At 33.3% G+C, this 15,635-nt stretch overlaps 2 protein-coding genes across 6 annotated transcripts; both read left to right on the top strand.

Moving 5' to 3' along the window:
• Nucleotides 1-333: 333 nt before the first annotated feature.
• LOC109014150 (probable pectinesterase/pectinesterase inhibitor 47) lies at nucleotides 334-5,871 on the top strand. The gene is made up of 3 exons (XM_018996501.2): nucleotides 334-1,094; nucleotides 3,855-4,215; nucleotides 5,042-5,871. Exons 1-3 carry the CDS (start codon nucleotides 414-416, stop codon nucleotides 5,740-5,742), a joined length of 1,743 nt encoding a protein of 580 aa, XP_018852046.2. The 5' UTR covers nucleotides 334-413; the 3' UTR covers nucleotides 5,743-5,871.
• A 5,594-nt stretch (nucleotides 5,872-11,465) lies between these two features.
• Nucleotides 11,466-15,045, top strand: LOC109010005 (ETHYLENE INSENSITIVE 3-like 1 protein). Of its 5 annotated transcripts, none has more exons than XM_018990698.2 (2): nucleotides 11,466-11,654; nucleotides 12,557-15,045. In XM_018990698.2, exon 2 carries the CDS (start codon nucleotides 12,711-12,713, stop codon nucleotides 14,547-14,549), a length of 1,839 nt encoding a protein of 612 aa, XP_018846243.1. In that variant the 5' UTR covers nucleotides 11,466-11,654; nucleotides 12,557-12,710; the 3' UTR covers nucleotides 14,550-15,045. The 5 variants fall into 5 exon arrangements, with proteins under 5 accessions (XP_018846243.1, XP_035546157.1, XP_018846246.1 ...); XM_035690264.1 differs by having other exon boundaries at nucleotides 11,510-11,654; nucleotides 12,628-15,045; XM_018990701.2 differs by having other exon boundaries at nucleotides 11,510-11,654; nucleotides 12,624-15,045.
• The last annotated feature ends 590 nt before the right edge of the window (nucleotides 15,046-15,635 follow it).

The raw sequence follows: 15,635 nt of genomic DNA, 5'->3' as shown, positions 1-15,635 counted from the left end.
TTTTACTTTGTACAATAAACGAAAAGAAAGAATGAAAGAAAAAACAAAAGAAGTGAAGGTCGTTGGTTTATAACAGACAGCGGAAACGACTACATTCTACGTTAAACGTCCACATCTTCCGGTCATGTCTTTCCTTGCAAGTTCCTCCCACAACTGTATGCATTATTGGTCCAAACCGACACACAAAACCCAACGCCATTATTACTTTCACGCACATTTTATATATGCTTCACTTCTTATATATACATCCATGCACACATACGTACATGCATACATACATACATATATCATGTGTATTTATATGCGTCATAGATCCGGAACCCATTGCCCTGCATGCAAAGTGATCAACTCTCTCTCTGTCTCTCCTCCTCCTTTCTTTTCCACAAGTAGCAGTTGCTCTGTAGATATTGTGCATGGAAATCACAATGCGAAAGCCAGCCTTTTCCTTCATTCTCTCCTGTGCCTTTCTCTCACTTTTCTTGGCTCTGTATACCTCGGCTGATCAGTCCTCATTACCGCTGTCGCGTTCTGATGCATGCAAATCTACTCTCTACCCAAAACTCTGCCGCTCAATCCTCTCCGCCATCCGCTCCTCACCGTCCGACCCCTACGGCTACGGCAAGTTCTCCGTTAAGCAATGCCTCAAACAAGCACGAAAGCTGTCGATACGGATCGGCCACTACCTCACGCACAAGCGGCGCTCGTTAATGAGCCGCAGTGAGGTCGGGGCGCTCGACGATTGCCGCCAGCTCTCTCAGCTCAACGTTGACTACCTGCAGTCCATCGCCGCCAAGCTCAAGTCTGCCTACTCGTTGAACGACGAGCTCGTGGATCGAGTGCAGACTTTGCTGAGCGCGATCGTGACGAACCAGCAGACGTGTTACGACGGGCTTGAGGACTCCAAGAGCAGCATCGTTGGCGCATTGTCTGAACCCCTGAACAACGTCACTCGGCTGTACAGTGTGTCTCTTGGGTTGGTGACGCATGCGTTGGAACGAAATCTTAAACGAAACAAGAAGAAAAAGGGGTATAAAGGTAGAATGTTTCCGACCAAGGGACACCCGGTCCGAGAACGACTCGAAAGTCTCATCAAGGTAATGATCATGCATAGTGCTTGTTCTATTTTTGTTTGGCTGATTTTCCTGTACAGTAACTTGAGCAACTTCCTAGAGGTCATTCTTTGCAGATCAGCTTAGCTTCTTGAGCTTGACAGATCATGTAATTACTTGGTCAACTCAATAGTCAGATATAGAAAAATTCTATTTAGTAAAGTATTTATGTGATAATTTATTTTAAAAAATTATAAAATTTAAATTTTATACATCAGATGTTATCAAGTGATGTGAATATAGTGTACTCTATATACCAGTTTAATAATAAAATAACTTAAAATTAGGCATTTTCTCCCTCATTTCTATTCTCCGATTAGATATGCTTTAGCTACAAAAGATTTTTTTTAAAAATAAACTCACAAACTAATATAATTTAATGTGATACGTCATATTATTATAAAATTATTTTTATTATAAAATATATATAACATATCATATAAAACTACATCAATTTGTGATATTATTTTTTGTGAAATCTTTATGTGATTGTAACACTTCTATTCTCCAATTAGTTTAAGATTAAAATGAAAATAAAAAAAGATTTTGCATAGAACAATAATTAATATTGTTGCTTCTAAAGTATTAATTAATTTTTATGGTACTATATATTTCTAGTTTTCTGTTTTTAATATTATTTGTTAAATACTGTTCTAGAAAGCTGCTCATGGTGGTCCCTGTAATTTATTTTAATACTTAGATGGTATCTATCTATAAGATGTGATTTGAGAATTAATGTTACAAAACCTAAACCTAGCTAGCTGTGATCTGTTCCTTAATTTTACAATCACATTAATTAATCCCACCTAGTATAATTAATTATTAGGTGTTTTAATTAATTTACTATGATCTCTAAGTTTAATTGTTAATAATTAATTAATTAATTTTATATATCTTGGTGGCATGCATGTGCCAATAGATCTTGATCAGCATATACGTACGTATTAAGAATATTTTAATAATATATATAAGAAGCAAGTGATCGAGTTAAAAATAAATAATAATGGGTGCAAAGTCAAATCATGATCATGATCATGTGATTGAGATCTATAATTTTATATATTAAATTACATATGAAAGTACTTCAAAAGAGTACTCACGGTTTTTAGACAAGTACTTGATCATGCATGTCACATGGGTTTTGATCTGCTTGAATTAATGCGCTCATCCTGATCATGTGGTGGAGGCTCGTGACCAAGACAGCAACATTAAAGCATATATATATATATGCAGCTGCCTAGCTTCTAAATTTGATTTTGAAGAAAGAGAAATAATATTTAAAAGTATAAATAGAATTTATAAAAATAAATTTACAAACTGATATGATTTGATATAATACGTTAAACTGTAAAATAAAGTTTCTGTAGCACTTCTATATTTTGAACAAATATAAAAGAAAATGCAAACACATTAATTAAGGAGGATATATATAATGATCTTAGTCATCATTTCTAAAATATTTAATTCGATCATGATCTGCTCATGAGTGAGAGTGACCATGCATGCATGATCATGTATACACAGTTTCTGATCTCATACATAAATATATATATATATATATATATATGTCTAGTCATTAGTCATTTTCCCAGAACAAAGCTTTATCTTTATATTTATTCATTTATTTCTCGAAACTAATGAAGGTCAATATATAGTATTCTGTTCTAAAAAAAAAAAAAAATAAACAATGACTTATAATTAAATATTCATACACATTAATATATATATATATATGATCAAGTGTGCATATTATATCAAAGTCTTTATAAATTTGCGCGTTCCAGCTATGAGATATGGGTGGCCGTACTGGTCGATGGGAATAATTTGACCATTTGGGTTTAATTTACTCAAACGTTGTCTTGGAATATATAATATTTTTAAGCAAATGAATATATATAGGAAAACAAAGGGATCATATATAACGTGCCATGCCTTGGTGTGCGTACATTCTATCGATCAGAATTAAGTTCAGAACCAGTAGATATATATATATATATATATATATATATATATAAAGCCAACTTGCTCATGATATTAATTGAATTATTTATTATTGTATATTTTAAATATTATTTGTGATCTCAATATTGTCTACAAGTAATATTCAATAATATATATATGGTGCTTATATATAATGATTAACAAATAATTAGTTCTAATTAATTACATGCATTATTAATTCACTACAAGAAAAATAAACATTTGTGATAGATTGTTTACGATGAGAATAACTATTTACAATGAAAACATGTTCATTTTAACAAGAAATAATCATTTCTACAGAACTGACCACAAATAAATAATTTTCTTATAATGATTTACAGTGAGTGAGTACACTATAAATTAGTTCTTTGAATTGAGGAATCCAATTAATGATATTAATGATCCCCAGCCCAAGTACCTCCATATGGCTATATATATTTTTTGGTTTACAGTTGTACGTACACTACAAAAAAAATATTTATTTATGATAAGTTATTTGTTATTTACATATAGTCATTCTCGTCATAAATGCTTATTTTAATTGTAGGGTGTACATGATTAGTAATTCACCTGTCTCGTGCATGTCTAATTTTTCTCTGTCTTTCTAAAATGTTACGCTATATATATATAATATTATTGTAGTTGAAAGCTGATCGATCAATATATCATATATATATATAATTATGCAAATTAAATGAAATGAATATTAACTAATGAAATATGCAATATCTGAACAATATTGGAATTCTTCTTCTGTCTTAGGTTCTACGGAAAAACTCTTGCAAAAAATCAAAGGAAAATTGCCCCAAGAGACCGGAACGGATTCTCGATGAATTAAGGGAGGACAATGGAATTCTTGTGAACGATACAGTGACTGTCGGCCTTGACGGCACCGACAACTTCACGTCAATCACGGAGGCCATCGCATCTGCTCCAAATAATACACTGCCAGAAGATGGATACTTCGTTATCTACGCTAGACAAGGATGCTATCAGGAATACATTGTGGTGCCTAAGTATAAGAAGAATATAATGCTGCTTGGAGATGGCTTAAATCGGACGGTCATTACAGGAAACCATAGTGTGATCGACGGCTGGACAACTTTTAACTCTTCCACCTTTGGTAAGTTATAGCCTAGCTATATGTTTATATAGCTAGGCTGTATATATAGTACTACTACTACTGTTTGCATGTGTTAAAAAAGAAATCATACTTGAGAGTTGGCTCAAGTGATAAGGATCTCGGTATTGGGATATGCTTCTCTTTCGTTGTGTGTGATATGAGTGCATTGTACGTATCTCAATTTAGTTATATAAAAAACATGCATGTTGGGTTTGTACAATCTTTCAAATTTGTGGTTGTAAAGTGTTGTGGTCCCACATTAGTTAGGAATCAAATGGTATGTGTGCATATAAGCTTGAGGCATCTCCATCTAGCAAGTCGATTTTTTAGGATGTGAATCCTTGAGCCACATATCGACACATAAGAAATGGTATCAGAGCCGGTTGTGGCCTCCCATGCTGCCTCACCTAACGGGCTGAGCTTGCGGAGTGACCTGCTATGGATTTAGTGGGACGGGCCATGTTGCCCCAGCTTAGTGAAAGCCTCCCATAGTGCTTGACCAACGTGGACGTTGGTTTTGAAGGATGAGGGTATGTTATGGTCTCACATTAGTTAGAGTCAATTAGTATGTGTGCATATAAGCTTGGGCCAACTCCACCTAGCAAGCCGGTTTTCTAGTTTGAATGTGAATTCTTGGGCCATATACGGATACATAACATAAAAAAATGCATTCAGTCAGTACTAGGATTTTTTTTTCTCTTCATTTCGATAAGGATATATACTATGTTGAATTGTCACAAAATTTTCTGATCTAACACATGACACTAGCTAGCTAGAGTTCTATATCCAACTGATCACTCTCAAACGGATTTGTATTCTGATGCAGCTGTCTCTGGAGACCGGTTTGTAGCAGTAGACATTACGTTCAGGAACACAGCTGGTCCTGAAAAACATCAAGCAGTAGCTCTGAGGAACAATGCTGACCTCTCCACATTCTATCGTTGTAGTTTTGAAGGCTACCAAGACACTCTTTATGTTCACTCTCTCAGACAATTCTACAGGGAATGCGACATATATGGGACTGTAGATTTCATTTTTGGGAATGCTGCTGCTGTTTTTCAGAGCTGCAATATATATGCTCGAAAGCCTATGGCTAACCAAAAGAATGCTGTCACAGCCCAAGGCCGGACAGACCCAAACCAGAACACTGGTATTTCCATCCACAACTGCACAGTTGAAGCTGCACCAGACTTGGCTATGAACTTGAACTCCAGTACCTTAACTTATCTGGGTCGACCTTGGAAGATGTATTCTAGGACTGTGTACATGCAATCCTATATTGGAGGTTTGATCCATCAAGTTGGATGGTTGGAATGGAATGGAACGATTGGAACAGACACACTTTATTATGGGGAGTTTAAGAATCATGGGCCAGGTGCAGATACTGCTAAGAGAGTGCAATGGCCAGGTTATAGTTTGATGAATGCTTCACAGGCTTTGAACTTTACTGTGGATAATTTCACACTTGGGGAAACTTGGTTGCCTTATACTGATATACCCTTTTCAGCTGGACTTCTAGATATCTAAATTAAAACTATATACAAGTTCCATTTTATATATATAGCTCATGTATTGTAATTTCGTAATGAATTTTTTTTTTTATAATATTATTCTTAATAATTGATTTTATCATATATCTTTAATCACATTGGTTGATGCGACAAGATATGATAATAAAATTTCATCTCATTATTTTCTCGTTATTTGCTCGTTTATTTACACAATTTCTCTCAACTCATTTTACCTTATCATTACAACTTTCTTAAATTTTCACATAAAATAAAATAAACAATTCAGTTTTTTTAAATATCAAAATAAAAATAATATTAAAAAAAATATTTTAATAATATTTTATTCAACTTTTAACTTCAATCTCAACTCATTTCATTTCATCTGCAAAAACAAATGAGGCAAACTCTAAATTTCATGAAACCAAAAAATAAATAAAAGAATTTGCATGTTCTTTCAACGATATGTTTGGCAAGTGGAATAAGATACAAAATTCTATTCTCATCCCATCTCATTGTTATAACTTTTTTAAATTTTTACACAAAATATAATATAAATTCAATTTTTTCAAATCTCAAAATAATAATAATATTAAAAAATAATATTTTAAACTTTTATCTAAAATAAAAAATTCTCATCTCGCTATCCAAACTTTTAGAGACAACCTCTTCTATAATATATTCAGCTCATGTGCAGTACATGTGAAGATCATCATGAGAAGGAAAAGAAGTGTTAGTGCTCTGATAGGATTTGATCTTTGGCGCATATATATATATATATATATATAGTTGTGGTGTTTTTAGGATTAATTGTTTCGATTATTTAGGAGTATCTGATTAGTTGTATATTATATGGTATGATCAGAGTTTGTGTTGGTGTTGTTTTTTATTTAAGGAGTTCAAATAATAAAAGAAAATCACACTATTCATCATATTTTAATACTAATTATTATTATTATTCAAACTAATCCCGGAAATGAAATATAAAAATTACTAGAATACTATTGCCTTTTTTTTTAGCTTTTTTTTTTCTTAAGAAAGAGATAGAAAAAAAAAAAAAAAAAGAATTGCTATAGATATAAAGAGATTATACAAAAATAAACTCACAAGCTGACGTGACTTTACGTGATACGTTATATCTACTTTACATTAAAAATAATTTTACAATTTGATGTATTGTATCAAGTCAAATTAATTTATAAATTTATTATTACGTAATTTATTTGAGATTAAAGTATTTTTTTTCTTTTAAAAAATAAAGTTGCTAAGAAAAAGAGAGACAATCGTGAACAGATCCATAATGAAGTGCTTGACTTTGTAGCGAGTTGTTGATAGATGACATGTCATGTAGTGTATCGAGTTGTTAATAGATGACTTTGTATCCATAATGAAGTGCACACTTGCGTCAAAGGCTCAAAAGTGATAAGAAAAGGAGATGCTAATCCCCACGTGTGCAAAATCATTGGGCAAAAGAAAAAATAAAGAGAATTTTAATGTTGATTTGAGGTCTCCTTTTCTAGAACGATTTGAAAAATAAGTAACGGCTTCAAACTATGATAACAAAATAAATTTTTAAATTGATATACATCATATGATACATTAAATTATATAATTATTTATATTATAATATAAATTTAATATATCGTATTAAACTTTTATAATATTATTTTATGTGCTTAATATAAAACTTATTATTCATACTCAAACTATAGAATTTGAAGATTATACTTATTAACGGTTCTGTTTGGATAGTGAGATGAGATAAGATAATTTTAGTTGAAAGTTGAATAAATTACTATTATTAGAATATTATTTTTTAATATTATTATTATTTTAAGATTTGAAAAAATTAAATTATTTATTATATTTTATGTGAGAATTTAAAAAAATTGTAATGATGAGATGAAACTATTTTTGTATCCAAACGGACCTTAATCTAGAATGATTCATGAATGAGAAATCTTCCTTAAGTTTTGAAGAAAATATGCTAATTTTTCCACCATATAAGGTATCATATTCTATACATTATTCTGGCCATAATATCATCAATTATAAGTCAATAAAAACATTCACTTTAATACTTACCCTTTATTAACACATTATTCTTCCATACAATTCAAGGAGATATAAATATAGTATGCAATATCACTGTATCTGATGTTAAAGTCTATACTGTCTATTATTAAGAAAAATAATATTTGCAGCCATAGAGTGCACAAGCTGCATCGAGCACTCATTTTAAAAAAATAAGTAACTATGAAACCCACATGAAAATATTGTTTTTTTTTAATAGTAGACCCACACTTTTTCAAAACGAGTGTTCGGCACTTGCACAATTCATAATTGTATCTAACATTACTCGTGCATCTATTGCTAATATTTGATGTTATAAGATTTACAGACTGTGTCTACCTCTATCTGGATTGTAAGAATTAAAAATCTTCCTTGATTACATTTTGATCATTCTCATTTCATATAACCTAAAAAAGTGAAAATTAATTGCATAATCTCATAAACAGAGAAACTCGATTCCCTCGATCTATCTAAGATTGGATACAAACTTGGGAATTAATGAATAGTCTAAAAAAGTGGAAATTAATTGCATATCTCATAAAGAGATAAAACTTGATTCCCTCTATCTGGCATGGAGTTGGATTCATTAAGATCAGCATTGAAGCAAAATCCCATTCCCATTACCCTTAATAAAAATAACCATAAGTGACTTAATTTCTCTCTTAATTTCATGTTCCAACTCATCCTTCAATAAATTGCTTACATGATTTCACAAGATTTATGTCAGGTTTTTAAATCGTGATATATATATATATATATTGTATATAGAAAATTAAATTATTCTCATCAGTCATTATTCATTATTCCATACTCTATAAAAAAATATATCTACACTCTGAAAAAAAAAAAACTATAAGTGTGGAGTATAAAAATGAATATATAGTGGCTGATGTATAGAATATTTCATATATATATATATATATATATATAGTCAAATTTTCTTCTGTGTATGAAATAATTCATAGTCGTGAAATTATCATAAATTCAAAATTAAAATGTCTAATTTTTGAAAAATACTTTGACTTTTGCAATAATGAAAGCTGAGTTGATCTTGGAATTTTAAATTAAGAGAATATTACATATCCTACAAAATAGAAGAGAAGGCAATCTAGGTCAGATATTGAAATTTCTTATAAAGTCGAGAAAAATATCAGAGCAATGGTTGTGAGTTTACGCAAGAATGTAAGAGAACATGCTTGCTATGTTACATGGTCCTTTTATGTGAGAAACTCTCCTTTTAGGCAATTTTCAAGTCACAAGGTTTGTTACATGATTGAAATATCATTGTAGTCGGGAGATAGTAACCTTTTATTTTGTTCTTAAATTGAATATTCATTTTTTTTATATTCTATTAATTTTAATATATATTTCCACATATAGTAATATCTTAGAGCATTGGTATTGGATTATGCAAATATAAATAAAATGGATAATTTGGTTAATAAAGATGAAAATGACCTGTATTGGATTATCCAAATGTAAACCGAAATGAATTTCAGCTATAGTAAACCAACTCTTGCAGTTATATTTGATATTCACTGTGGTTCGACCAAAACCATTAAAAATTTATTTCTTTCATCCATAAACACTCTTTCTCTTTCCTCGATTTTTCCTCTCTATTCGACCAACTCTTTTTCTTCCCTCGATTTCTTCATTTTCTTCCTCCCTTTAGCAAATTCTCTCCATTTCACCCTTATGTCTTTTCTCTCCCGTCGTTGAAGCCTTCATGCCTTTTCTCTTTCATTCCCATGGGTGAAAGAGAAGTTAGAAGATTGAGCTTGAAATCAGAAATGCAATATTAAGAGAGATGCATACTTTTTTTTTTCAGTGAAAAGCTTCTGAATTGTTCATTTTACAGGACTATACAATTCGTTTTAGTTTCTTTAAATAATTATTGTGCTATTTTTTGTTGTATTTATTTTCAATTAGTTTTGCAAGAAAAATGTCTTCCTTTTCATTTGGGATTCCAAAAATTTTTTTCTAAGAAACTCTATTCCATGTAAGTATCATTTATTTTAGGATACCAAATTATGGTTTTCACTACAAATCTTCAAGGTCTTCGTTTTAAGTTATAGATGAATGTTATTTTTCTGTGAGAGGTATTTCAGAAATCATCATTTTGTGTTTATTCAATAGAAAAAGAGTTATGGCTTATGCTATAGATAAGTCACTGTTTTACTTACCACACACCCCACACTTTTTTATCTTTTTTAACTTTATGTCACATTTAGTCATCACCTACAACCTCTCTCTCCCCTCAATCTCTTTATCTGACCTCTCTCTCTCATTTCTCACTCCCCTTAATCTTTTTGTTCGACCTCTCTCTCTCCTCAAGTTCTCTCTCTTTTCGACTTCTCTCTCCTCAAGCTCTCCCTAACCTCTCTCTAACCTATCTCTCCTCAAGTTTTGTCAAATGAAAAAGAAGAAAAAAAATTATAAAAAATTCCCCACACGTCTACAGGTCGGGGGTGTGCCCAATATAAAGGGGCTGGTGCATAGATTTTTCCATAAAAAAAAGTTCAACCAAAATTTACAGTAACCCTTTTAGACCATGTTTAGACTGTGATGGAACAGAAGCATGCAACCCACCCCCAGTTAATTGAGAAGCAAGGAATGACTAGAATCTTATTTTAGAACATTAATATTTATTGCCAATAGCAAATATAAAATAGAAAAAATATTATTATTAAATTAATAATATTTTATTATTATTTTAGTTAATAGATGAATAATTCAATGTGTGAAAAAGTTTCGAGTGTAATAGTAAAATGCAAAATCATGTGATATTATTTATGTAAATTATGACTTTACATTTAGATAATCCAATGTGAATGCTCTTAGATGTAAGATCGTTGATAGCCTATCTAATAGATAATAACGATTTAGTTTAAGGCCCCATTTGGATAGTAAAAGTGTTTCATTTCATTTCATCATTACAATTTTTTTAAATTTCTATACAAAATATAATAAACAATTCAATTTTTTTTTAAATTCTAAAATAATATTAATATTAAAAAATAATATGTTAACAATATTTTATTCAACTTTTATTTAAAATTATAATATCATCTCACTATCCAAACCACACCTAATTGAATATTCATTTTTAAAAAGGTACACTTGGCCTTGTCTTGTTGATAATGAAATTCTATCTTAATTTATTCTCGTTGGACCTAAAATTTTCCAAATATTTGGGAATAGATCTTTATCAAGAGCAAATTACTAATTTAGAAAGAGAAAAAAAATCATAGTATAAACTATGAAACCTATTTATATAGTTAATATATTGAACAATGTTACGTACAGTCTTTAAATAGGGATTGCATTGCAAGTTAAGTTAATTTTGTTTTAAAATTTTTTTAAAATTATAATAATATTCTTATCATAATAATAATTTTTTCATTTAATGAAAAACTATTTGAAAATTGTAAATAAAATTTCTCTAATATATTAATACTTGTGGTTTTATTTTTCCAAATGATAATTTATTTTAATATTCTTTCCAACTCCATATCTAATACACTATTACACTGGACATTCCTTTGCAGAATATCATGGCAAGTGGCAACAAAATAAAACCCAACACGTTTGCTTAAAAAAACCCTCCACGTGTTGATTCTTAAGAAACTTATTTGGGAACTTTTTGTGCTTCCTTGCATGAACCAGCACCGCCGCTTAACCTCGGTTATAACATAAACCTGACTATGGTGGAAACCGAATACCCCAAGTGTTTTCTTTTTCTTTTTTCACTGTCCCTTTCCCATCCCTTCTCTACAACTCTCTCTCTCTCTCTCTCTCTCTCTCTGTAACACTGCTTAGGCGGACCTTCAATGCTTGCCGCTGAGAAATGAATGTTGGGTAACGTAAATACTATTCTGCTGTTGAAGTCTCCTAATTCATGATCACCTTTTTTTTTCTCAAATAAATTTAATTATAGATGCATGTTTCACTTGGGTCTTTGAGTTGGAATATTGCTGTGTCTGAATTTTTTTTTATAGGGTTTGCTGTGTCTGAATTGGGTTGCTGTATCTGAATTGGGTTGCTGTAGTTCGGTTCCTCTTTCGGTCTTGCGTTTTCTTCTCTCTTTTTTTTTTTTTTTTTTATAACAATACATATATTTGTCTCAAAGAGATGTTGTTAGACTCTTGATCTAGAAAAAAGGCGGCTTCGAAAACTTTCGTGTGCTCAACCCCATGATTTTCGGAAACCATTAGTCAAATTTGTTTGCTTATGATTTCAGTTTTTTGTTTTTTTAATGAGTATATTGCGGTAAAAGATTTGAGGAGAAAAAAAAAATTGTATCTTTTGTTGCTTGGGTAGAAAAAAAGGTGGGAGTTTTGTTTTAGAAGCTAAATCAGATCGTATGAAGCGTCGTTTATACAGAAAATTGTGAATTTTATGCTTACGGATAGTTGGTTTTTGGAAACAATGAAATTTTAGAGCCTGTGGATCTGAGGCCTGTTTCTTCTTTTTGTTTATGGTTTATTTAGTTTTGATTTCCCCAAATTAGCTTTCAGGTAATTTTCATATAATGGCTTTTATGGTAATTATTAAATCGAAATTACTTTGTTGGTTGGTTCATTTCTATAATTGGGATCGTCCTCAGTTATTACACCTATTTTGATGCCAAAAAGAAACGAAGTCTTGGTGGGTTGTGTTTCATGTTCATCAGTTGCTGTTGTTTTTCAGTATTCATGATATTCCCGTCTATATTTTGACGATCTAAATATTTCCCCGTTCTTTTTTTTTTTTTTTTGTAGATGCTCTCCAGATGTGTATGAGATGGTGCTATCTTCTGAACTTACTGTGATTTGTTCTTTAATTTAGGCAGATATCAATCGAGTTTCATTAACTTGATCGGAGAGTGAGAGCGCAACTGGGCTGAGCTGATATTTTTGTTCTGCTGGCCTGTGAATGGGAATCTTTGAAGATATGGGTTTTTTCGGTGATCTTGAATTTCTTCCAGCTCCTCCTGGGGAAGGAGATGCAGTTCCTGAGCGTGAACCAGAGGTGGCAGTGGAGGATTACAGTGATGATGAGATGGATGTTGATGAGCTTGAGAGGAGGATGTGGAGAGACCGGATGCTATTGAGACGGCTCAAAGAACAGAATAAGGGAAAGGAGGTGGCTGACAATGAAAAGCAGCGTCAATCACAGGAGCAAGCTCGAAGGAAGAAGATGTCTCGTGCCCAAGATGGCATCCTGAAGTATATGCTCAAAATGATGGAAGTTTGTAAAGCTCAAGGTTTTGTGTATGGGATTATTCCCGAGAAGGGCAAGCCAGTGAGTGGAGCCTCTGACAATCTGCGAGCGTGGTGGAAGGAAAAGGTCAGGTTTGATCGTAATGGTCCTGCTGCAATTACCAAGTATCAGGCTGATCATTCAGTCCCTGGGAAGAGTGAAGAGTGCAGTGCAGTGGCATCCACACCCCACACCTTGCAGGAGCTCCAAGACACGACTCTTGGATCACTTTTGTCAGCTCTGATGCAGCACTGTGATCCGCCACAGAGGCGTTTCCCATTGGAGAAGGGTGCTTCACCACCATGGTGGCCTACTGGGAATGAGGAGTGGTGGCCTCAACTTGGGTTGTCTAAAGATCAGCGGCCTCCCCCATACAAGAAGCCTCATGATCTGAAGAAGGCTTGGAAGGTGAGTGTTCTGACATCTGTGATTAAGCATATGTCCCCGGACATTGCCAAGATCCGAAAGCTTGTTCGTCAGTCAAAATGCTTGCAGGACAAGATGACTGCCAAGGAGAGTGCCACTTGGCTGACCATTATAAACCAGGAAGAAGTGCTGGCCCGGAAGTTGTATCCTGATAGATGCCCACCTGCGACAGCTGGTGGGAGTGGGTCTTGTGTAGTCGGTGATACTAGCCATTATGATGTTGAAGGGGTGGATGATGAACTGAATGTTGATGTGGACTGCAAGCCCTGCGATGTCAATCTCTTCAATATCGGGGCTGCTGGGCCAAGAGATAGGCTTGTGATGCCGCCAGGGGATCCACAAATAAAGGGAGAGATCGTTGAAATTGACTCAGATTTCACTCAAAAGAGGAAACTCCTGTCTGATCAACCACATACGATGATTGATCAAAAGATATATACTTGTGAGTACTCCCAATGCCCATACAACAATTACCGCCTCGGATTTCTCGACATGAATGCGAGGAACAATCACCAGCTGAATTGTCCATACCGGGGTAATTTTTCCCCAATGTTTGGAACGTCGAACTCTCAAATCAACAAGGACAAGCCAACAGTCTTCCCTCTACCCTTTGGCCAACCTAGGCCAGCTGCTCTACCTGCGAACCAGGCAAACCAGACTCCTTTTAGTGTTTCAGGACTCGGGCTTCCAGAAGATGGACAGAAAATGATCTCTGATCTCATGTCATTCTATGATACTAATCTTCAGCGTGATAAAAGCATGAATCCTGGGAACCTCAATGCTACAGAAGATCACAACCAGCAGCAGAAGTTTCAACCTCAGATGAACAATAACTGTTATAGCCAGGGGGTTATTATGGGGGGAAACATGTCTGATGAAACCAACATGACCATGCATCATGCGGTGTTTCCAACAACAGGAATTCAGTTTGATCAGTACAAGCCATTTGACTCTGCATTTGATGACATCCCCCCTGACAATATTAATATTGCCGACTTCAGATTGAGCTCTCCAGTTAACCTAGCATCTGCCGATTATACATGGGATTCGATGCCAAAGCAAGATATCTCCTCGTGGTACCTTTGAAGAAGAAGGCAGAACATGCATCTTAGGTGTTTTATATGGTTGACAACCCTAATAGATAGGGAAGGCTGCAAGTAGGAAAGAGCTTATCTCTCCAAAGTTCCACAGGCTGGGTGGATGCAGCTTCTTCCTTTCAGAATCTAATTTTGTTATATATAAAGCTTGTTTTATAAGATGTTTAAAACCTCCGCCCCTATGAGCTTGGGTTGGTCTTGCAAGTCTAGAGGGAAAGGAAGCTTCAGTGCAGTACTTAAGGGCCAACAAATAACTGGGAAGGACCAATCCGCACTTTGCTGCTATGAAATGTTTAGAAGTATATAAGAGTCTTTTGCAAAAGTTGGTATTGCCATGTAACAAAATATTTAAATTTACCTGTTTCTCTATATGTGTGTGTGTGTATCCATGCATATGCATGTATGTGGTTAGTTGTTACATTCATTAAGCTGCAGTTTGCTTGTTATGGGCACTACTTAATCCTCCGAGTGATTCATTTTCTGTTCAATTATATCTAACAGAAATGACCATAAATACTAAATCAGCTTACTTCCATAAGCATGCCCATCTCTAGCAGCCGGAACTTGAAGAAAATGCCATAAAAGATGGTAGAAATTGGGGAATGTGAGATGTGAAAGGCTCTGTTGGGCTCCGTTTGGATTCAGAGATGAGTTGAAATGATTTTAGATGAGTTGAATAAAATATTATTATAATATTATTATTATTTTAGGATTTGAAAAAATTAAATTATTTATCATATTTTGTACGAGAATTTAAAAAATATAATAATAAGATGAGTTGAGGGAAGTTTTCAATCCAAACCGAGGCTGAAAGGAAAAAACAAATACCAGGCTGAGCTTGATGTGGCATCGTTCTGGTCAACTTTTCTGTTCTTTCTCTACATTTTCTTTTGACCTGGGCTCCACTTATGCTTAATGCAAAGGCGTAATCTCTCCCCTGAGATGGGGAAAGAGTTGAGTAATGATGATTTCCAAGCAACCAAAAGATTCAATACAAGCTCATATAAAATGCAGTTGATGTTTCATTTTTCTAAATCCCTTTCAGTATTCCATCTAAGTTAGCATCCAAACGGAT

Source organism: Juglans regia, chromosome 5, assembly GCF_001411555.2.
Source record: "Juglans regia cultivar Chandler chromosome 5, Walnut 2.0, whole genome shotgun sequence".
Classification (NCBI taxonomy): Eukaryota; Viridiplantae; Streptophyta; class Magnoliopsida; order Fagales; family Juglandaceae; genus Juglans; species Juglans regia.
Note: the sequence above shows the minus strand (reverse complement) of the source record. Positions and strands in the feature narration are given on the sequence as shown.

Excerpts from the sequence above, each read along its gene's own strand:
- LOC109014150 (XM_018996501.2), top strand. The coding sequence starts at position 414 with ATGGAAATCACAATGCGAAAGCCAGCCTTTTCCTTCATTCTCTCCTGT. Across the intron at positions 1,095-3,854 it reads GACTCGAAAGTCTCATCAAG|GTTCTACGGAAAAACTCTTG; the intron begins GTAATGATCATG and ends CTTCTGTCTTAG. Across the intron at positions 4,216-5,041 it reads TTTTAACTCTTCCACCTTTG|CTGTCTCTGGAGACCGGTTT; the intron begins GTAAGTTATAGC and ends ATTCTGATGCAG.
- LOC109010005 (XM_018990698.2), top strand. The coding sequence starts at position 12,711 with ATGGGAATCTTTGAAGATATGGGTTTTTTCGGTGATCTTGAATTTCTT.